This window comes from Panthera pardus, unplaced genomic scaffold (genome assembly GCF_024362965.1).
Source record: "Panthera pardus isolate Hobbes unplaced genomic scaffold, ASM2436296v1 HiC_scaffold_2, whole genome shotgun sequence".
NCBI classification, from domain to species: domain Eukaryota; kingdom Metazoa; phylum Chordata; class Mammalia; order Carnivora; family Felidae; genus Panthera; species Panthera pardus.
In genome coordinates, this window is record NW_026526765.1 from 92,447,626 (window position 1) to 92,472,600 (window position 24,975).

Below are 24,975 nucleotides of genomic sequence, written 5' to 3' on the forward strand. Positions count from 1 at the left end.
AAACAAGCATGCCCTCCAAATAAAAGGAAATTTAACTCCGATGTGCGAAAGTGAGAGTGTGTTTGAATGTGTGATCCAATTCGAATCTAATTAGAATCAGATTAATCAACCAACTTATTGAATCAATATCATTAAATTTCCATGGCTGCAATTAGATATCTTCCTGTGTCTTTGTCCATTTATTCTGCTTTCTTTCCTGTCATTAAGCAAAGCTCCCACGTTCCAAGCTAAACAAATCCTGTCACTTGTCCATCTGATCCCATCTTCGCCCATGTACTCAGAGACAGTACTCCAGCAACTGTGGCAACATTTGCCCCCCTTCCTTCCTTAATCCCATAAATATGCAAACATGATGTTATTTCTGTCATCTAAGAAAACAACAACAACAATTCTTGACCCCACGTGCCCCTCCAGCAGCTAGCCCCACGTGCCCCTCCAGCAGCTAGCCAGATCTTTCCTTTTCGTTACAGTGAAACTTGTTACAAGTGTTGCCTAGGCTTGTTGTTTCTTTTCCAATTATCTTGTCTCATTCCTTTTGAATTTCCTCTTCTTGCTATTCCACTGAAAACGTTTTATTAAGATCCCCAATTTGTGTTGCCAAATCCATCAGTCAGTCAGTCAGTCCTTGATCCTCATCTTCTTACCCAGTCTGCACCATTCAACTCAGTTTATCTCTAGCTCCTCCTTGAAATACTTCCTTGACTTGCTCTCCAGGATAACACTCCTACAGTTTGCCTGCTACCTCCAGGCTGCTCCCTCAGCCTTCTCTGCTGGTCTCCTCAACTTACTGACCTCTACACATCCAAGTGTATGTACTAAGGTGGAGTCCTTGGATCACAGCCCTTTTCTGACTTCTCAAACTCCCCTGACAGCTCAGCCAGCTTTAAATATCTCCTTACTTAGCCTTCCCCCAAACTCCAAATTTGTATATCCAACTCCATACTCAGCATCTCAGACTTAATGCTTGTAAAACTCAGTTCCTAACCTTCCTCTTGTAGATTCCCCTAATTCAGTAAGTCAACTGCATGCCTTCAGTATTCAATCTAAAAAACTTACCATGATTAGTGTCTTTCTCTCAGGAGCCATACCCAGTTCATCAACAATATGCTGCCTCTAGACGTACCTAGAATCTGCCTGTCGTTTATCATCTTCACTGCTACCACTCAGGTCTGAGCCACTCACATCCTTCACTCATTGTTGAACCAGTGTCCCACTGCTGTATCTTCTTGTAAACTTATCACACTATGTATACTCTATTCTCAGCACAACAGCCAGATTAATCCTGCTAAAAGTGTAAGTAGGATCCCATCACTTGATGTTTGCAACCCTCCAACAATGTCCAATGTAATTCAAAGCAAAACTTGAAGTCCTTACAATAGCCTGTAAGGCCCTACACATGATCTGGCCTCTCTCTACCTCATATCATCATTCTTCGTATCTTCATCTTCCTACTTTATCCATACCTCCCTCCATTCTATTGCTTGAATATATCAATAAAAAGTTAATAAAAACTCCTGCATCAAGACCTTTGTACTACCTGAGTTTTTCTGCCTGGCATGCTTACCCCACAGACAAACTTGTCGCATTCTCACCAAGGCCTTTTCTGGTGCCCTGGCTAAAATCACGACCTTTGTCCTACTTCCAACCTGACATTTTCTATCATCCTTCCCTGGTTTAGTTTTCTCTTCAGCATTTGTAACTATCTACAACAGTTTATATTCAATTTATGCATCTTGTTATTGTCTATTTCCCTGACTAGAATTTATAAACTCCATGAAAGTAGACATTTTTGTGTTTTGCTCTCTACTGCATGGAATAGTTCCTGGTACATAATAGGCACTCAAAAGGTATTTGCTAAATAAATGAATCAAACATTTATTTTGAGAATACGGGGCTTCTGTCAGAAACGTAAGTGTAAGATGTGTTCAGAGGCTCTTGCCTCTAGGAAAGGTTTAAATCTCTAGAAAAACCATCCATGGGTTTAAATCTGAGGGACTGAGTGAGGCTCAGGTACTTTAACTTAAACTGTCATTTTTCCCTTCTCTTCCCCTGTAACCCATCTTCCCCCATTACAATTTCTTTTCTGAATAGCGAGAGAAGACTCAACCTCAAGATAATGTGAAACATTCTACATCCCCCTGCTTACCCACCAATAGCTCTAGCTAGGTGATCTCAAATGTTACAGGCAGCCAGCTTCAAGCTGGAGATAACTAGCATGAACACGTATCTTGTTTATTCCTTATGCACCCTTGTAATAATGAATAGTATGACTTGGTGAGTGTGTATGTGTGTACGTTTGCTTATTTTGTTGCTAATGAGTTGTTGCATATTATAATAAATATTATTTTCAACATTAAGTACTTGAGGTTTTAGACTAAAAACCCTAAAAGAAGTTTTGTAGAAAAGAGTTTTTACTTTTTGTTTTTTTAATGTTTATTTTTGAAAGAGAGAAAGTGGGGGAGGGGCAGAGACAGACAGGGACAGAGGATCCTAAGCAGGCTCTGCACTGACAGCAGAAAGCCTAATGTGGGGTTCGAACTCTTAGCCCTGAGGTCATGACCTAAGCTGAAGTCAGATGCTTAACTGACTAAGCCACTCAGGTGCCCTGAAAAGATTTTTTTCATAACATTTTTCATTACAGTTTATTATCATTAGAGTAATAAGCCAAGTGAAATATTCCACAAAGGTAATAAATGTATATCTCCTACCTGGAGCTAACACACAGGGATCAGGCAGGTTCTCACTTTCTTCATCAGTACTTTCATCGTAGACTGCATCTCTATCAGCGGTCATTTCAGAACATGTTGTGGCTTCCCTAGAAATAGAGCAAGATAGAATTAGAAAGTAGTGGCTCACCCTTGGTTAGGTATCAAATTCACCAGTAAGTAATTATAAAAAATGTCCCTGAAAAAACACTGTACTTAAACAAACATATATTGAAACACATGTGATCGAGATGAAAGCACTTTAAAGACTATCTGTTAACTCTCTTAAGAACAAGCTTCTCTTCTACATAAGCTAAATGTGACTAATGTTCACTGTAATTAACTCCGGAATCAGTTTCTTATCACATCATTCATCTATCAAAATACTATTCCTCCAAATTACCTTCTGTGGATCACACAGTGTTAAGTGTTTTACTGATCTCGAAGCAGTCTGCCTTGCATTTGATTGCCCCAAACTTCTGAGACAGGTACCTTTATTCTTATTATGAAGATACCAAGTAAGACACAGAGTTTAAAGTATTTTCCCAAAGTCATGTACTAATAGATATCAGTTTGAGACCAGCACCAGAACTAGGAACATCTGACATCAAATGTTATATTCTTTATATGATGACATTAGTAAACCTGTGCTTTCTCTCAGCTTCAAGGCAATAGATCCAAGCCTGTATCCACTAAAATAACTAAGTGGATAAATGATAAATAAAACAATAAAACAATAAAAATCAGACTAAAATAATTATAGTTGTCCAAACCATACCAGCTGTAAATCCCCTGTGACTTTTCCTTAAAAATCAAGTACACATCCACTCTCAGCCACCTGATTCCAAGATTAACTACTGCTTAGACACCAAATGATAAATGTGTATTCAACTCTGCAGTTTTGCAGAAGATAAAAGTTTTTAATTAATATATTTTTAATGATGTCTAAGAATTAAACAAATAATACTTACTTAAACCATGTGACAGTTTGAGGATTTAAGTACAGCTATGACAGTGGGGAGACATGGAGAGATCATGCTGAGAATTCTCCAGCCCACTGATTCCAACAGCCAGAGCATCTCACCGCAGACTAGCAAATGATCTCCTAGGCTACAAAGTTGGCACCTAACTTTCATTAAGTTTGGGAAGAAATTCCATTTAAATTTATGTATCTGTCATCTCAAAACAGACACTCCAAATACCTTTCACGCTCAATGTTCCTTTCTGGTTCTTGACCTTCATTTAACAATTTATGCAAGCTTCTGATCTTTGCTTTCTTCTCATTCAGCACTAGAATAAACCGCTTATAAAGATCAGTCTCCAAAGCTTCCTTAGCACTCACACATTTTTCAAATCTAAAATGTAAATAAACAAATAAATAAATCATGCAGTTTTCTTTAACATTAATATTATTTAACCCAATAGTGAAGATGATTTCAAGAAAACTTTTTAAGGAAAGTATAATTAAAAGTCACTTTTATGGGTTTCCATTGATTTAAAGTTTTATATAGATAATTAAGCAAATAATGAGAATTTATTGCTTATTAATGTTAGTAATTTATGTAGTGAGATAAGGATCAAAATTGGAAAATGATACCAAAAAGCTTTCAAAACATCTAAATGCTTAAATGTTAATAATTTATTCACATCTACGATTTATTTCCAAAAGGATATTTTTTTATGGGAGAAATTTCACACCAGAGTAATTATAGCCTACGTTTTCTGTTATTTTGCTAGTATTACTATAATATTAACTGTGATAGTGTTTTGTGATTAAATGATTTACCTAATATGTTTTCCCTAAACAGATAATGAATTGCTCCACAGCAAGAACATGACTTGTAGAGCTGTGTCTTCAGTACCAGGCATACTCACTCACATATGCACGTATATAATGAATGCAAATATTTAATGTGAAATTCCTGGAAATGTGAAACACTATGTATCTCCAATTTTAGATACATAAAACATAAAATTTTCTGTCATTTATAATTCTTTCTACACTGTTCAAATAAGTGGACAAAAGACTATACTAATTTTAATCTCCCAGATGTAAGAAAGCTAGTAAGCAGAGACTGCATATGTAAGATTTGTGCATACACACAAACCATGAACACACCTATATTTTAAAGATTCAAATATAAATTATTTCATGTAAAATATTCTTGTAAACGTAGTCTTGCTCTGCCTAGTTTTCTCTTCATTATTTATTTATACTTTTGTTGTTCTATACAGGTATTCTAGTATTTTCATGATATCTGTATTTATGTGTATATATTTCAGATATTTACAATATATAATTTCTTCAGTGAAAACTTAGAAACAAAAATGTCAAAATTTGATACCTTTGATATATATGTCCTTATGCTTTCAACAACCTACCTATCTAGAGATGTAAAGAATTAGGGCCTCTTATGGAATGAAAAGGAACAAAAAGTAGTATAATTTCTGGGAGTAATTATAGCACTCTTACAGTATAGTCATTGCCAAGGCCGTCAACTCCATAAAGGCAGGGTGCAGGTGTGTTTTATTGACTGCTTTATCCTCAGTGCCTAACACAGTGTTTGGCATTCGAGAGATGAGCAGCAGCTATCAGAAAAATGAATAAAGTAAGGGATTTACTATGGACGTCTTATAAGGAAATGGAGAACCAGTGATTCTGAAGTTATTTTTCACTCTTTAACAGCTGTTCACCACTGTAATAGTAACATTTTTGATCTGCTTCAGCTTCTAAAAAACCTGTGGTAAATATTAATACAACAGTACTCCTTTTACCAAGCAAAGCTCTTTGAGAAAGATGTATACCAAAAGGTGTAGGGAAAAAAACAGAGCCAAAGCTGAAGAGGAGCTGGTAATACTGATGGCTTATTTTAAGCAGGGATGTCAATGCATTTTTATTTCATATGCAAAGCATTATATAAACATTCTACATAATTTTCTTGAACTACTTTCTAATGTAACATAACAAAAATTTTAAGAGACGAGTAGAATATATGTACCACTAAAATACTTGAGTATATTATAAAATACTTTAAACAAAGGCAAAGTAAAAATCAATTATAAGAATGTACAATAAAAATCTTGTATATTATATAAAGTTTTAGGAACAGTAATCAATTAGTTATTTACCTGATTTAAATGCATACTTAATCTCCATATAAGTCACTTCAATAATTCTTAATTGAAAGATTCTGTGCACGTAACAATTATCAAGCACATTTCAAAACCTTTATTAAAATTAACATTTAGTATAACATATGGATTTAAATGAAAATATCAAAATAAAATATCATATAATCTGTGTAAAGAATACCATCAATCCTAATGAGTAGTATCACAACTACACTGTCCAAGTTAACATGTCTGTGATGGGAGAGCACACAATAGAATAAATGGCATCCCATGACTTCACTTCGCTTGGTTTTAGAAAACCTTAAGGATTTTCTGGCAACTAAACTTCTGATTATCAAACTGGATGTCACTTCCTAGACAAAACTAGGAAGTGGGTGTTGACGAGGAGACAGTATTAATGTGAACAGTTTCAGGACATAAATTTACCCTTAATTATTAATTTATCAACAAATTTAGAGAACACTATCCTTCTATTCAATATTCAGTAACTAAGAGGTATATACCATCTGCCCCATCCCATTTTTAATGCCAATTCTCTCTTACAGCATTATGATGTTACTATGCCTTCCATGTTACTTGCCTCCTGTCAACCTTCCACAGAAAGAACTAGACAGGTATTAGAACATGAGGCCATTTAGTGCAGGAGAGACATGGGATTCATTGCTAAGTCAGTGATACTAAAGGAGAACTCACATACAACTAGATTCCAACTAGATCTCTAAGCAAAAGCCAAACCTAATGAAACCAAAGACAATATCAAACAGCAAAGGAGTAATGATGTTTCATCCTTTCAACACTGACTGGGACAACAGAACAATAATGCTAAGGATAATTATTACCCTAGGACTGACGTATCTATAAATTTAGTCAAAAAACAGTTATTAAAAAAAATAAAAAAATAAAGACGTCTGGGGAAAATACTGAATATTCAAAATAAAATATTTCTGCACAGGAAGACAAAGAATCTAAGAAGAACATCAAAACATAACAAAAATAAGAGCAAAAACAAGGGAATTTCATGCAAAAACAAAATCCAAAATAAAACAGATTAAATGATAACCCAAAATAAAACAGCAGCCACATAAATGTGAACATGTGGTATTCAGAAATAGTGCAGTAACTCTTGTATTTCCAATCAGCTCTGGCCAAATTTATATCTAGGTCAGGGTTGTACAGCAAAAGAAAATGTGAATAGAGTTCAGAGAACAAAGAATACTAAAAAGAACTGGAAAAGAAAGCAGTGGTAAAGAGATTTAATAAGCCTTTAAGTACTGAAGAAGATGGTAAACAGCTGTTCCTCATCCTTTCTGACGACAGAACAAGAGGAAATGGCCTTCAACTATACCATGAAGGACTCAGATTACCAAGAGATGGAAGGAAGAATTTTCTGACTGTGACTGTTCTTAAACATTATAATGGGCTACCAAGGGGAGTTGAAGCTATCTCCTGAGGTGTTTAAAAATCAGACTGAATTCATCTGGATATAATGTGATCCTAGCTTGAAGGCAGAGAGTTAAAGTAAAAGAGCTTTCAAGGTCTCTTCTATTCTAATGATTCCATGAGTGTCAACCCCATTCAATCTGCTGAGAACTGCCTCCAATTATAGGTTTAATAACTGTAACTCAGAATAAAGCTGGAGAGTTTCTAACTTGATGTCTGAATGCAAACAAAAGACCTATTCAGTAATATAGAGCTTGAGAGTTGTATTTGAAATTAAATAGGAAAAACAAGTGAACTAATTACAGCTAATAACCCAAGGACTGGCATATAATATTTCTAATGTTTTCTCCTTTATCTAAACTACACAAAATTAAATTGATCCAGTAATGTCACTTGTTCAAAATGGAGCTAAGACTGCAATTAGTAAACAGTTAATAAAAAATAATAGCAAATATATATGTTAAAAGTCTATACATTAAAGCTCATTCTTTTTACTCATACTGTAATTCCTCATTCCTTATTCAAATTTCATTTATTCTCTACTGTCATCCCAAATGGAAATAGCTTTAGAGTTAGTTCTGATTATAATTATACATTTTTAAATAACAAAATATATGCAAAAAAATCCCCACAAAGTAAAAAAAGAAATTTAATCCACAATTCCAGACATACACTATTAAGATTTAATTTTCTCCCTCTACATATTTTCTATCTAAAGATATACTTTGCAAAAACTGGCACTCTATTCCTCCTTTTGGTCAAAAACTCACATTTCTCTTCTTAACATGTCATTAACATTTTCCATGGTACAAGCACATGTGTATATGACTGCCTTTTGCTCATATTAATATCCTATTGTGTATTAAATTTATTTCAGACCTATCTACCATAGCCTCTAAGGGAATTCTCAGCATCTATTTTGTGCTGCTTATCCCCTTAGCTCTCCCATGCATACACAGTCTGAAACAATGATGGGGAAGAAATGATTGGAACATGGATGGACACTGATATAAGAGTATCAGAGGCCACCCAGAAAACTGAACTGTGTCCAGGCCTAACACAACAGTCCCCACTCTAATGATTCTCTAGTTTCTATGTCTTCAGTTACCTAACTTAGTATGTTCACAACCTATTTCTAATTTCTCTAAAGACTCTTGATCAGTACCACTGCTTTATGAAAGCTGGAGATGTAAGTCCTTTGCTCATTTTCCACTGTACTAAGGCTCTAGAGAGAGAACACTTAAGAAAGTACTGCATGGCCAAAACCATGATATATTTATAGCTCCTTAAAATGGCCACTTTCTCCTCTGATAGAAAATAAAACCATTTGAGAAATTTGGGAAATAGATAAAGCTACTAATCTAATCTAATAATCAAGAGCCTAGAATTCTCTGGAGCAGGCTAACTTTCCTCTGCTTGAGGGGGAGGAGGGCACCCCAATGACACATATCTTCAACCCCTGAGGAAAATATGTGACCCAGTATTTACACAAAAAGAAGAGCCGGAACATAATAAGACTAGTGATGAGAGATATGGTTGTGCTTTTGATCAAATGGGAAACCTTTTGCCACAATAATGCAAAAGCACTTTCTGGGTAGTTCAAAAATAGGAAATCAAGCATCTGTGGGCTACATGTTGTATACACCCCTCCCCCACTGTCTTACAGCACAGGGTGCATTTGTCTCCACTGTCTCATCTTTGTTCCCTGCTGCTTTCCAGTGTATGGCAGTGTGTTGAATACTGATGAGATAATACCTCTTTCAACCTCTGGCAGACATTTTAAAGCAATTTGTTCAAGTACCAAGTACCCAGTCTGCATTTTTGTGAGCAATTTGTGGATCAAATTTCCTATCATCCTGAGGGTATTCTGATTTTTAAATACAATGGCTTATCACAACCATAGTACATCTCCTTTAATTTGATTTATTTTGTATGTAAAATAGAAAAGCATATCCAAACTATAGATATAGACTCCAAAACGTGATTTCTAGCACAGATATATGATAGTGATTCATACTAACATGATTTTAAGGAGATAAGGAAGATCAAAATTAACTTATTTTTCCGTTTGGTTTCTTAATATTTGCAATTTTTTTTGGTCTCATTTTTATGTAATTGGAAATAAGTATTAATTCAGAGATAAAAGAAAAAAAGATACTTTCTTAATATAATAACTGAGAGCCAAATATAACCAAGTTTTAGGTGTTAAGTTTACATATCCTGCATTACTCGAATGTGTAGAAACATAATTTCATCTAGTCAACATCCTTTTCACAAACATACACTGACAGTAGTAAACCCTTCACATTTTTCATGTACTCTCACATTTACTTACCAATGTCCCCATAAAACAATCTTAGGGGTTGTCCTGAAAAGACTCTAAGTTAGCAAATTGTTCGTATGTTTTAGAGCTACTGGTTTGAATGAAAGATAAAAAATCATCTACTGGATATAATGGGTGTAATGATAATATTCATTATTATATACATTCCATAAAACTCTTTCAGATGTCACCATGTATATATGTACAGACACATGCATATGATAATGTCTCCGTAGACATACAAATGTTCACAACATACATTTTATTTCCTTCAAACATCTTTTACATAACAGAGTAATAAAAAAATACCTCTGGAGCAGCCTAGATTATGAATGTTATACTTGAAAAAATGCATAGAGAAGAAAAGTGGCTTTTTTCATTGTTTAAAAACTAAGAGGCAAAATCAGGAAAATAATATATTCCAAAGGTCTTATCTTGCATCTTTTTAAAATGTCAGTAGTATGAATTTTCAGTGAGCAAAATAAGTCTCTATCAGGAGCCAAAGTGCACAGCATCTGAAATAGTTACCATTTGTGTAGACATTCCAATAAGAAATCAATTGTGCATACTGACACTTCATGTCTCTTTTATATTCATTATTAATCTTATAATTTGAAATAAATCTCAAATATCAACATCCTAAATTTTGATTAATATTAATGGATTCTGATTCTCACTGCCTGATTACCACTTACTGTTTGTTAGTGTGCTGATGCCACCAAGTACTAATGACCAGAAAGTGTTAATGTACTACTATAATGTACAGTAATAACCAATAGTTTGGTTTGATCATATTAAGTAAAGAGTTTACTTTAAATACAGGCTAGTCTACATATATTATAAGCTTACAAATCATTAACATAAAGCTATAGCAATATAAAGAGCTTAGTATTTTTATAATACAAGAATATTAGCACACACCGTCCTTGAATATCATTCCAATCTCTCAGAAGCCTTTCATTTTCCTTCTGCAGGTGCTCATTTTTGGCTTGGTTTTCCGCAATGGTGTCCAGGCAATCACAAATAAGTTTCCTAATGACCTCAGCTGGACTTGCAACTTTCTCTAGATTGAAGGAACCAAGTCTAAACTAGAACAAAAGGAAAACATTATTAGTTAGGGGAGAAGATCAAAATCAAGCAACGCAGTTTTAAATATACATCATTTCTTCTGAGAGGGAAGAAAGTGTAAGATTCAAATACAGTGCATTTATCAAATATAAATATAGTGAAGAAAAACTGGGCAATTTCCTACCTTCTTACTGAAATTTATCATAGAAAACAACATATAACCCAAGAATAACTTGTATAAGTGGTAAATCACTCTCCCACCTCCTACTAGAAAAGAAAACAACTGAGTACATATAAGCATACAACCATTTGTTTGCTACAACTTAATGTAAGTCCCTACTCAAAGTAAGAAAAGGAATTGTACAGAGATTTATACTGTAGTTTCTGTTAATAGTGATGATAACAGAATAACTGACACAATCTATTTCTAAATAAAGAGCAAAATTTTAGTAATAGTTAAGAGACACGCATGGTTTCAGGAAACTGATAAACCCGGTATTTACTTATGTATCAAAAACCAATAATGTGTTACTATAAATTACAAACAATAATATCAAATGTCAAGTTTGTGTGCTTCTTCATAAAGGTAAGACTTGTGAAGATATATTCTCTACTGAAAGGCACATAATAAAATAGTATTAATACAGTTTCATTATATATATGGAATTTAGGAGGGAAAACAGCTTCTCCTCATTTGGTAGATAAAGATCCTGAAATATAGTGATTTAATCAGAAATATTCTTACTAGTAAAATTAAAATTATTGTAACAACTAAAATAAGATTTTAAAAATAGTAATTACTATATAGTTACTATGCCCTGCAGCTGAAATTTAACTCAAGCACAACACAAATACAAACTCCTCTAATCATCACCAAAACAAAACTATTATGTCCACATTACAGATTAGTAAACTGAGGTTCAGAGCAGTAATCTAATATACTGAAGGAATAAAGTCACAATCATACTATGCAATGCTGTTACGCTGTTTGCTGACATTAAAGGATGTCCTAATTAACAAACTAGTAAGAGCAAGAATTAGGTTCAGAAACCACACATAACTCTGAAGAGAGATTCTAACGGGATGGAGTTTGGGGCAGAAGTGGGAATGAAACTGAGGGTTTTTAGTTGTTTTTGGTATTTTTTGGGTTCCTAGATCAGTAATCTACTATGACACTCATCTATAGGAACGTTTCTAAAATGTCTCGCTTTTCAAAAGATTGTTTCTATAAACGTGTTATATTCAAACTGAGAAGTATTTAACAGTGATTGGTAATTCTGAGAAAAAAATCCTTATTATTCAATGTACAAATAAAGCTGCAAGTCAGTGAAGTGAATATCCAATATTTATAATAGGTAGCATTTTATAAGACATTTTAGTTAATTTATATGATTTAGGAATATTTAGGGCCATTTAGGAATTTTTAGGATCATTTAGAAATAATTTAGGAACATTCAGGTGTTTAACTCCACAAAGTAAACTGTTATGGATAAATTGTGCTTACTAATTTGCTTTCAATTTTCAGATAGAAAGCATAAATAGATGTCTTAATACCACAGAAAATCTGCCAGAAGGCTTAAATACTGATAATTTCTAGTTGTTGAAAAGCATTCATTTATAGTCACTTAAAATGTAAAGAAAAACAAAGAATATTAATATTCTTCAATATTATACTACATTTGAAAGGACTAAGTAGTACTGTGGTAGCTACAAAAAAAAAAAAAAAAAAAAGTGTATGTATTTGTATGTGTTTTTGGGACCCAAGCAGATCAGATACATCTGCTTAATTCTTCAATTTGTTTCATCTCACCTTTTCCTGTTACCTAACAAAAGAAGGTAAGTCAGATTAAGAAAAAGTGTCTTTATTTCAATGAGTACAGGAAGTTGTAATAGGCTTATATATGTAAGCAAAATTAAGCAATTGAAGTAATGTTTACCAAAAGAGACCTAGAAAAGGTTAAGAATTTTTATTTATTCAGTTGAAATTATTTCAGACTATTTGTCACATCTGATTTATTTATTTCTCATACACTTAGAATCAAATGGCGTAAAAACATTTGCAGTTTTCACATATGAGTCCTTTTATAAGCAGAGGAATTTAAATTAAAAAGTTTTATGTGTGTGAAGCATACATAAATTGAAAGTAGATCTGAGGGCAAAAAAAGAAAATAAATTTTAGCATTTACTTTTTGAAGCATCTGCTAGTATAAACAAACCTAAAAAAATAAAGATAAAGATAACCTATAGAATATAACTTTTTGAGTTGATACAAAACAGAAGAAAAGTTAAGCTTACTGTTAGGTAATAGATTACATTATCAGTAAAGCGTAAACCCACAAACTAACTCTGTATTTCCTCATTATCAAAATTGTCAGCTAGCTTTGACTAAGATGGACATTTTTAGAAGGGGAGAGTTTTTCATCATTTGAAAGTTTCAACAATGACAAAGGGATAATGAATTCATGCCACACATTGATCCTGAATAAAGTAATTGGTAAAATACAAATGCACAAATAAACACAGGCCCAGCCCCCTAATCTTCTATCTTAGAGAAGGAAGAAGGGACAAATTCTAAATGACTAATAACAAGCAACTTCTTTCAAAATACCATTTACGCTTATATATTCAAATTCCAAAAGAGAACTCTTAAATCTTTTCTTGGCTATTCACTTTAGTATAAACCTAAAATGTCATTTCTTCTTAGGAATAAGCAACTATTTTCTGTTTCTACTTTCTAATTATATTCACTAGTTTTTGGACCTTTAAATGGTGTGAACATGTTATTCTAAACAATGGAAATATACAAGAAGTATCTAGAAATTCAATCCAAGAAGAGAAATGTACTTGAAATATTCAAGTTATTTCTTAGAAGAAAAGTTATATACTCAGAGTTCAGGTTCTTTCCAGTGGCCAGATGAAAGAGAATATATAACATTAGTAAAATATACAAAATAAATACTGTGAATAACTACTAACCAATTCCTGGGGAATCGTTTGTGGCTACTATGAATGTTTCTGAGGAGAGGAGAGTTGTCAAGGTGTGAGTTGATATTCTGCTTAGAATACATCAATTAAAGAATCTGAGCTTTGATACATTATCAAAGTAGTCTAAGTTATCTTGCAGAAGTAATCTTTGCTACTCTCCCAGGAACCAAAATATAAAGCTAAAGGAAAAGGAGGAAAAAAGATACTTGATGTTATTGCTAGGCAAATAAATGATGGTCAGATAGGACCTCATTTCTTTTCAGTATGTGTTTTTAAATTTATTCCTATCAGAGAAAAGTTTAACTGTATCTAGATATGTATACAGTAAAAAAGTAAAGCTTGCCCATTATAGTTTATAATACAGAATGTTTTGACTATTTTAGACAAATACATAGTCTCCAAAAACACCTCCTGAAGGTCCAGGCCCTGGACAGTGTATGACCCCTTTTTAATACAGCAGAACTTGCAGGGGCAAGACACATAACAAGTCAGTAAAACAGGTAAAAGACAAATGCATAGTTACATATATGTAGCTTTGATAATACACAGTTGCAAAATCCAGTAATACAGGAAATCAGTCAAGTTAAATAACAAAAAAGAAGCTGAACTGTATTACTTTGGTCTACTTATGTTAATTATCACTTGCTCATATTTTGGATCAAATATATTTTTACAAAGATTTGTAACATGAACCCTTTGGTTTAGTGGACTATTGAAATGTTTACTTTGTATTTAAATAAACAACATTACAAATGTACTTCCTAAAGCAGTAATATGTCTAAGTTGACAATTGGTCAGATTTCTCTTCTAAACTCTCTAGAACTTAGAAAAGAATATCAATAAGGACTTCTTCTAAAAAGATAAGACAGTTATATATACCGTGAGACCACTAATCTCACATTTCCAACTATTTCCTTGTAATTTCTTACAGCTCATTAAAAAAAGATGTTTAAATGTCTGAAGATGATTGTATGATCAAGCAAGCCTCTGCATATTTTAGATCCCATAGGTTCTTACAATCAAAATGCAATAATCTAAAAGTGAGAAATATACTGAACTCAAATTCTAGTGTTGCAAAATTATTAGAATTCTAAGGCCATGCTATATGCTTTCATATATTAAGTATCATCTAAGAAGTCTTATTTTGGTCTTCGTAACTGCAAAAATCATTGGTGGACGTTAGAGAACCCCTGACAACAAAAACCCCAAAAACGTGTGTAGTAAGAAAATCTCAGAAGTTACTTCTACTTTGAATAACTATAAATGTTCATTCCACTGCTGTCTTAAACCAGATGATGAGTCTTTTAGTTCATGGGAAATACAGTAAAATCTAGATTTATCTCAGCCTAATTAAGACTTAATATTAACAATGAAAAATTATACTACACACGGTTTTAGAATCAACTGAAAATCTTCTTATAGTAACTGAATTGGGGAGAGGGGTTGAGGGCAGGAGTTGTTTATTATTTGCCTGTTACTTTATTTTTGGTATTAGGTGCTAATACATCATGCCTTGGATTCCCTGACAGTCTTTTAATCTCATAATATTTATCTAATCATATGTGTGCGGTATGTTTTTCTATCCTCCACTCGGACATGAAATGGTAATATTTCTTGGCATGGTCTCTTGACCTACTTTTCTTTTTTCTCCATAGTTATAGGGTTATCCACAACCACAGCTTCCATTATTACAGATAAACTGAAAACTGCCAAATGTGTATCTGTAGATGGGGGCCTATCCTAAACCCCAGACTTATATACACAGTTAACTCCCTTTTGGAAGGGTGACAGCAGGATGACCTACACAAACTTCAAACTTCAAATGCCAAAACAGAATTCATTGTCCATCCCTCTCACTACTCAACTAGCTCCTCCCTGCATTTTCCAATAGACATTCACCATTCACTCAGCTATACTTGGGTGGTCTCGTGAGTGAGTATGGACATCTATCATAGCACTACAGTATTTACTCTTTTTCTTTTTTGTAGTAGGCTAAAAGCTGCAAAGGAATAGCAGCTACATATTACTCAGGTTAGTATCCCCATTCTTATACAGTGAAACACAGAATACTTCAGACCTTTTGGTACTATGTATGAGGCATTGGAGACATTGATGTGAGAAAGGAAAACAATGTCTGCTCTCTTAGAGCTTTTCAATGGAAAGAGTTGGTGGCACACAATGATTATAATTTCACACAGCTGTAGAATCAATGAAGAAAATAAAACAGGTAATGAGGTTGCGACTAGAGGGCAGAATATCTTTAAATACGGAAGTCAGGAAATAAGACCTTGAAAAAACTTAGGGGGAGAACACAGGAGATGGGATGGAAAAGGTACAGGAGCCTAGATCACATAGAGCTTTTTAGGCTGCAGCAAGAAGTTGAGAATTCTAACTAACAAAAAGCCACTGGAAGATTATAGGAAGGATAATGACTACTTAAATAGTACACAGCATTTCCTCTAAGACTGCCCCTGATTATCTCAAACTCTTAGTACTCATACTGTGTAATCCTTTCCCCTTGAGTGTGGGCAGGTCTGTGTCTTACTTCTAATAAACGGAATACAGCAAAGGTGACACACATCACTTCAATGATTAATTTATATAAGATTGTAAAAGCCATCTTGCTAAGGGACTCTTTCCTTGTTGGCTTTTATGATGCTAGCAGCCATGCTGGAGAAGCCCATGCAGCAGGAAACCAAGAGTGACAGCGGGCAAATAATCATTTAAAAACCAAGGGAGGCCTCTGACCAACAGCCAGTGTATTAGATGGGTTCTCTACAGACACTGAAACAATAAGACGTTTATACATATAAGAAGAGACTAATTCTAAGTAATTGGCTGACATGATTATGAATGTTGGCAAGTCCAAAATCTGCTGGGTGAACCAGCAGGCTGAAAGTCTAGGAAGACTCAGTGAAATCTGTTGGCAGATTTCCCTCTTGTTCTGGCGAAGTCAGTCTTTTGTGCTATTCGGGCCTTTAACTGATTGACTGTAGCCCTCCCTTATTTGGAGGGCACTCTGCTTTATCCTAAGTACACTAATTTAAATGTTAACCTCATCCAAAAACCTCCTCACAGAAACATCCAGAATAATGTTTGACCACACATCTAGGCACCCTAGCCCATCCAAGTAAACACATAAAATTAACCATCACAGCCAGCAAGGAACTGAGGCCCTCAATCCAACAGGTTACAAGGAATTGAATTGTGCTACCATCCATATGACCTTAAAAACAGACCCTTCAGCTTAAGATGAGACTCCAGCTCTGGCCAAAACCTTGATTGATTGCAGTTTTCATACATCCTAACAAAGACTTGCCTGAATTTCTAACCCATGGAAACCATGAGTTAATAAATGTGTATGGCTTCAAGCTGCCAAGTTTGTGATAACCTGTTACTCAACAATACGTAGTACAAATATGCTTTAATATTACCAGTCTAAAAACAAAAGCAAAACAAAACAAAACCTTCTTAATGCCGTATCTCTCTGATTCTAGCTACTGTTCATTTGTTTCTATCCTAGCGCAATTTCTCCAAAAATACATGTAGTATTTGTCCTGCTTCCAACAGTTACTACCTACACATGGGTTATGAAAGTTTAAATTGACTAGAATTAAAAACTGAGCTTCTCAGTAACACAAGCCACATTTTATGGCTCAATAGCCACATGGGGCTAGTGGTTGCTGTATTAGATAGCACAGATCTAGAATCTATCATCCCAGAAAGCTCTTTAGCATAGCATCGATCTGTTTCCTCATTTTATTACATCCCATTTTCTCTTAAATACTCCAATGTATAAAAAGGCTTTTTATAATCTGGCCCATGACTACCTAATTGCAGCTCTCACCATTCCCCTAACTTTGCTATTGCTAACCACTTGCTTTCTTTATATACTTGACCAGGTCAATTATTCCCATAGGTAATAGACAGCTTCTCCCAAATGTAATGGTGCTCCTCCCAAATGTCTGTCTACACCCTACTTCCTACAACTTGTGAATATGTTAGTTTCTACATGAAAAGAAACTTTGAAAATGTGTTAAGGACATAGACCTGGAGATGAGGAGACTATTGTGGATTACCTGGGTCAGCTCTATCTATTCACATAAATCTTTAAAATCAGAGAACTCCCTTTCTCAGGTACCATCAGAAGGACATGTAATTTGAAAAGAGGCACAGAAAGATGCAAAATTTCTGGCTTTTAAGACAGAAGGACACCATGAACCAAAATGTGGGTGGATTCTAGAAGATGGAAAAAGGTAAGGCAATGGGGTTCTTCTATAGAACTTCCAGAAAGAAACACAGTCCTGAAGACACATGAATTTTAGCTGAGATTACCTGTTTTGGACCTTTAATCTACAGAAACATGGGATAGTGAATTTATCATGTTTAAGCTATTGTTTGTGGTTATGTGTTACCATAGCAATGAAAAATGAATATAGTGTATCAGGGTCTGGTAGGATGAATAATTGCCACCCCGTGACACCCACATCCGAATGCCCAGAATCTGTGAATATTACTTTATATGGAAAATTGCAGATGTGATGAAATCAAGGATCCTGAGATGGGGCTATTATCATGGATTATCCAGGTGGCTCAATGTAATCACCAGGGTGCTAATAAGGGGAAAGTAGGAGATAAGACTGAACAAAGACTGTGATGATAAAAACAGACTCTGGAGTGATGTGGACAAAGGCCAAGGAATGCTGACAGCCTCTGGATGCTGAAAAAAAAAAAAAAAAAAAAAAAAAAGGAAACCACAAAGTTTGTGGTACTTTGTTACAACAGTAACAGGAAACTAACAGTCTTTGCATGTTCCTCGAGGATGTTCTTCTACCTGAATTTTATATGGCTTCCTCCTATATTTTATTCAAGGCTCCGTTCAATGTTACCTCTAGAGACTGTCTTGACTACCCTAACTATGATATAAGCATTCCAGAATCCTCCAAATAGTCCTACAAAGAAATGCCAACAGTACAAGTATTAAGAAACAATATTTTAGGGGCGCCTGGGTGGCTCAGTCGGTTAAGCATCCGACTTCAGCTCAGGTCACGATCTCGCGGTCCGTGAGTTCGAGCCCCGCGTCGGGCTCTGGGCTGATGGCTCGGAGCCTGGAGCTTGTTTCCGATTCTGTGTCTCCCTCTCTCTCTGCCCCTCCCCCGTTCATGCTCTGTCTCTCTCTGTCTCAAAAATAAATAAACATTAAAAAAAATTAAAAAAAAAAAGAAACGATATTTTATGATCTCTACAGCAATTCTCATCGTCTTACATCATTTTATTTATACATGGTTATTGTCTCCTTTCCCCATGCTCACAACAGGGATTCAAAATATGTTCATTAACTGAGTGAATACTTGGTAACAATGCTGCAAATATTTTTTTGGTTTGGAATATTACTTCTGTAAGTAATGCTCTATAGCATTTACATTTTAATGTATTTAAAACCTAAAATCAGTTTCCTTTGGGGTGCCTGGCTGGCTCAGTTGGTACAGCATGCAACTCTTGACTCTAGGTTGTAGGTTCAAGCCCTACACTGGATAAGTTTACTTAAAAAATAAAATCTTAAAAAAAAAAAAAGTTTCCTATTAAGGTCTTTACAAATCAGAGAAGTAACTATTCACCTATATTTTAATTTTTAATTTCTTTCTCCAAATACATAAGAAATGTTTTCTCACCATTTATTCAGTGATCTATTCTCTCCCTATAGATATAAAAATGCCACCATTATTAGAAACTACATATTTACTGGGGCACCTGGGTGGCTCAGTGGGTTAAGCATCCAACACTTGGCTTTGGCTGAGGTCATGATCTCACAGTTTTGTGAGCTCGATCCCCCTGTCAGGCTCTGTGCTGGCAAGTAGATCCTGCTTAGGATTCTCTCTCTCCAGCCCTCCCCCACTCATGCTATCTCTGTCTCTCTCAAAATAAACAAATAAACCTTAAAAAAGTGTTGAAAAACAGAAAATATTTATGTATAGTTAAATGAGTTTCCTATTCAGTCTCATCAGTCACTATTCTTTTACTAGTGATAGAATGCTCTTTTAATTATCATAGCTTTATAATAGGTTTTATTATTAAAGACAGTAAGTTCCATCGCACAATTCCTTTTCAGCATTGTATTGTCTAGTTTGCCAAATATGTCCCAAGAGCTTTGACTGTGAATTTCAGACAAGGCAAAAAACAAACGAAAAAAGCAACTAAAAATTACTAGGAACTTTGCTTGGAATTACATTCATTTTCAAATTATTTTATAAGGAATGAACTTATTTTCAATATGAATTAACAGTGCAATTCCTCCATTTAGGACCATTATGTTTCTCCATCTAATCACTGGTTATTTTTATGTCCTTTGGTTAAGTTTCTCATTGTTTATTTGGGGTTTTATGTTTGTTTGTTTGTTTGTTTGTTTTATTTTTAATCAGACTCCCTACACTCCAGCTGATAAGATCATCAAATAATCTATAGGTAAAAATAGAAATTCAACTGCTTAGTCTTATTTTTTATTATTTTTGATACTTTTGTCACATCATAACAATTATACGGTATACGGGAACCTTAAAATCTCTATTTTAAAAGTTGTTTTGTTTTTTTTATGTTTATTTACTCTTGAGAGAGACAGAGACAGAGCAAGAGTGTGGGAGGGGCAAAGAGAAAGGGAGACACAGAATCTGAAACAGGTTCCAGACTCTGAGCCTTCAGCATAGAGCCCGACACGGGCTCGCACTCAGGGACCGTGAGATCATGACCCGAGTCGATGTCAGATGGCCAACCGACTGAGCCACCCAAGCACCCCAGAAATCTCTACTTTAAAATCCCAATACTGAAATTTATTTTCAGTGGGTCCAGCACAAGCAATGGTGATTGCTGTATTCAAAATAATGACTTTTCCTATAGAAGATTTTACATATCTAAGCACTGATCATGAAGGATTTTGCAAATGAACCACAATAGAAAGAGCACGTAAGGGCACAAAAACCTCCGTTCTCTTAAGTCAGTAAGAATTTGATTTCTCTTTTAAAAACAAGTGATTACTTTTACCCAGTAGCATTCCAGAGCGACTATTGACAGAGAAAAATCTCACTGGGGCTGGGATCACTGCTGTCGCTTTGCTTTCAAGGCCTCACAGAAACAGTAAGCAAGAGAACACTGGACAAAACTTACGATAAAATATCATGCTATGGGACACTTCGGAAATGTAACTGTTAATAAACCATAGTATAAAATGTCATAGATCATTTATTTCTGAACTTAAATCAGTTTATCCTGTTAAGGAACAACTGTTCAGGTCTCTCATAACATTCTCCAGGAAAATTAAAACAGTAGCATCTTATATATTTTTTTCTGATTATAAAATTCTGGCCTTTTGTCGTTTAAAAATTTCAGAAACTTAAGGTAAACCAACCCTCCCTATCCTGCCCCCAAAGCACTGAAGTATAGTTTTTGATGAAATAGCATGACTGGTTAAAAGTCATTATATTGACATCGGAAACTTTTTAGACACAAAATATTTTCATAAAAACTTATTGTGTTAACTATAACTCCAATATCCTTAAAATCAATTATCATAAACTAATATACTCAAACTAGTGATCCTTAAAAAAATCACAGAAGTATCAAGTATCTTTAAATTCTCAATTTAAATAAAATGATACAATATGACATAAAAGACAAAATACACTTATTTTTCTGTATGGTTTATGAATTTATTTCCAACTATTTTTAAAGTTCAATAATTATCTTTTTAAACCATGGATTAAAAGTTCTTCTGCCACATTTTTTTCATTCAAAAATATTTACTAAGAATCCTAAAAAAACTTTACTTATAGTAATTCAATGGCAGATCTCTAGCAAATAAATCTCTATCCAAAATATTTATACAGAAAAGTAATAACATTTACTTTGATCTATTCCCTTATATATCTAGAGACAAGATAAAAACAAATTATTGGGCTAAATAACATTTTTAAATTTTCAAGGTTTTTTTTTTTTTTAAGTGAATAATCAATAGGAAAGCAGCCTATAGGGTGTAAAAATTATTATCTTTTGTACTTGAGAAGTGAAGGGCACAATGGATGGGAACACAATATTTAACTGAATTTTCTTGCAAAGAAAAATGTAATTAAGAATTAACATTAAGGTAGTTCCAATTCAGGTAATGGCAAAGTAAGTTGTATTAGACTAACCCTCCTGGAGGGTTTAACTTTGAACCCAAAACCAAAAAACAAAACCTATCAAGGGATTGGAGAATGACTGAAAGCAGACAGCAACCAGAAGGTACTCCAACAAGGTGAGACCCATGTTTCCTTGGGGTCCTCACAGGGCACTCTCCCCTGTAGTAGAGCTCATATAAAACAAGAAGAAACCATAATACTGACTTGAGGTATCAAAGAATAAAATTCATATAACACACACACACATACACACACACACACACACACACACACACACACAAATAAATAGATGGAAAATAAGAGAAAATATAAGAAAATTAGAGGAAAAGTACAGTACAGGATCAGTTAAAATCCACATAATAGAGTTAGCCAAAAGAGAAAACAAAACAGAAAAAGAATTTAAAAAGCAGAAGAAATATATGAACTGAAATATTTAGATTTCCAGATAGAAAGTTCACTAAGGCCCCAATACACTGGATTTTTTAAAAAGACTCATATCAAGATGTAACATTAAATTTTGGAACATTTGGGACAAAAAGAGAATACTAAAAGATTCCAGAGCAATAAAAAAAGTTACATGTGAATGATCAGGAAGTGAAATGGCACTGGATTTCTATATAGCAATGCTGGATACCAAAAATCAACATTTTTATGTCTTCCAAATAATAAAGAAATATTCAGAGAATATGTTCCATCAATATGATGAAATAAACCAAATTATATCAAAACATTTTTTAATAATAATAAGTGACATTTATTGAGTACTTAGTATGTTACAGGCATTATATCAGTTAACAGAAAAGTCTCTCTGGGGCCAATAGTAATAAATTCAGATTCTTGGCTCTAAGACTAAAAGAGTATAAGAAATATATGAAGTATATAGTCAGTAAATTTCTATAGAATCCTATGGGAAAACTTGAAATTCAATGAAATATTCTTTCTTTAGTTTCTACTATGTCTATGTACAAGGCAATCTACGTTATACAAAGATAAGCCAAAAAGATTATCTGCTTTACATAAATGTAAAGAGAGTAGTATTTTTTAAATTTTTTATATGTTTTTATTTACTTTCAAGAGAGACAGAAACAGCACAAGTAGGGGAGGGGCAGAGAGAGAGGGAGGCACAGAATCTGAAGCAGGCTCTAGGCTCTGTGCTGACAGAGGGGCTTGAGCTCATGAACTATGAGATCATGACCTGAGCCATAAGTTGGACGCTTAACCAAATGAGCCACTGAGGCACCCTGAGAATAGTAGTATTGTATAAGACCTACAATGTTAATAGATTAATTTCAGAAAACTCTAGGGTCATCTGGGTGGCTCAGCTGGTTGAGAGTCAGACTCTTGATTTCGGTTCAGGTCATGATCTCACAGTCATGAGAATGAACCCCACTGCAGGCTCCACACCAAGCATGGAGCCTGCTTAAGATTCTCCCTTCCTTTCCTTCTGCCCCTCTCCCCGCTTCATTCTCTCTCTCTCTCTCTCTCTCAAATAAAATTAATTAATTAATTAAAGGGGTACCTGGGTGGCTCAGTCGGTTAAGCATTCGACACTTGGTTTCAGCTCAGGTCATGATCTCAAGGTTTAGTGAGTTCAAGCCCCACACTGGGCTCTGTGCTGACAGTGCAGAGCCTGCCTGGGATTCTCTTCCTCTCCCTCTCTCTGCCCCTCCCCCATTCATGTTGTCTCTGTCTCTCTCAAAATAAATGAATGAACTTAAAAAAAATTAATTTATTATAAAAAGAAAAATCTATATAAACCATCATACTCAACCATGAATTTTGAGCTTTTAAAAGCTCAAAGTAAAAATGTAGCCAGACAAAAATTGTGAAATACTGCAGTACTAAAATTAGTTTCAATGAAATAATGTCGCTATTGCATGAAATACCAAATGTTTTGTGGTAACTATGTAAATAAGTCATGTTACATAGAATAGCACCTTGCTGTTAAGCAAATATTAAAAGCAGAAACCTAGTTTTAGTTAAATCCAAAAGAAATCAGTTGTTTTGGCATACTGTTGTTGCATTTCTGTGACCTACTTCTTATAAAGCAGCTCTCAAATGAGAATACTTACTCATTGCCAAAACTGTCCAAATGGTATAGCAGTTACTGTATTTTGACAATATAATAATTTCAATTTATTCAATGGGGTGCTAAGGGATAAATCCCTAAAACTAAAGTGAGGGTACAGTGGAAGAAAGGGTAGCAATCTGAAAACAGAGTATACAGTGAGATACAGAGTTATATGAAGAGTTATAGCCAAGGGGAAATAATGTCAGATGCAAAATGAGTATTTCATACATTTTTTAAAAGGATAATTTTTCTCTGACTGTATGACTCAAAAGGTCAGATCAAAGACGTATGTTCAACTATGAGAAATGTTTTGCCACTGTCAAGGTTATAATTTATTAAGGGAGAAAAAAGCATTCCCCTTAATAGTTCAGAAAACTGTAGAATGTAGACTCTTTAAAAATTACAATGATTTTATAAATCAGTGTTTGGCTATAGACCAAAGAAGGAGGCCACAATGCCTGGTGTGCCTGTCACATACAGAGCTCCTTTTGGGAAAGGTAGCTTCAAAGAGCTCCAAATTTTAATAAATTAAAAATTTATTTAATTTTTAAACAGGTGGGTGAGCTTCAAGTTTATGGCAGTCTTTTATAAATTCATGCTTTGGATAAACTCAAATTTGCTACCCAAGCATTACTAACTGGATCAAGGCACAAGCCAAAAAAAAGAAAAAAAATTACATAAGGATTGATTATGAGGATGGCTTTTGAAATAAACTCTTCCCAAAGGGATTCTATGTACTAAAGGACAGTAAATGTCATATTCCATGTCCCCTTAGAATTACCAAAGTGGTGATTTTAAGCAAGCAAAACAAAGACATTCCCATGAGGTTAGGTTGCTTTCCTAAACTGGACAGAGCTAAGATTTCAGTTCATCATACAGCAGTCACAGGAGCTAGAAACCAGGCATTACTGAGTGGCCAAAAGAGGTGGTTTTCCAATCTGTACCTACCTTCCCCTTAACCCAAATACTCTCATTTGTATGGTTACTCCTAACATACCTCTATCCTCAAATCTGTATACACTTCCTCTTACTGATCTTAAGAAAACTGACCAATTTGGCTCTACAATCTAGAAATATTTTCCG

At 34.4% G+C, this 24,975-nt stretch overlaps 1 protein-coding gene across 5 annotated transcripts in view; it reads right to left on the minus strand.

The window, feature by feature from the left end:
- Positions 1-24,975, minus strand: part of XRCC4 (X-ray repair cross complementing 4) — a 299,005-nt gene that overhangs the window by 201,564 nt on the left and 72,466 nt on the right. For all 5 annotated transcript variants that reach the window (XR_002083907.2, XR_002083906.2, XM_019462848.2 and 2 more), the window contains exons 4-6: positions 10,522-10,688; positions 3,908-4,060; positions 2,709-2,815 (exon numbers count right to left, since the gene is read on the minus strand). Coding sequence is in view for 3 of the 5 variants with exons in the window: in XM_019462848.2 (XP_019318393.2) it covers positions 2,709-2,815; positions 3,908-4,060; positions 10,522-10,688 (427 nt within the window). In the remaining 2 variants the exon portion in view is untranslated. The remainder of the gene's footprint in view (positions 1-2,708; positions 2,816-3,907; positions 4,061-10,521; positions 10,689-24,975) is intronic.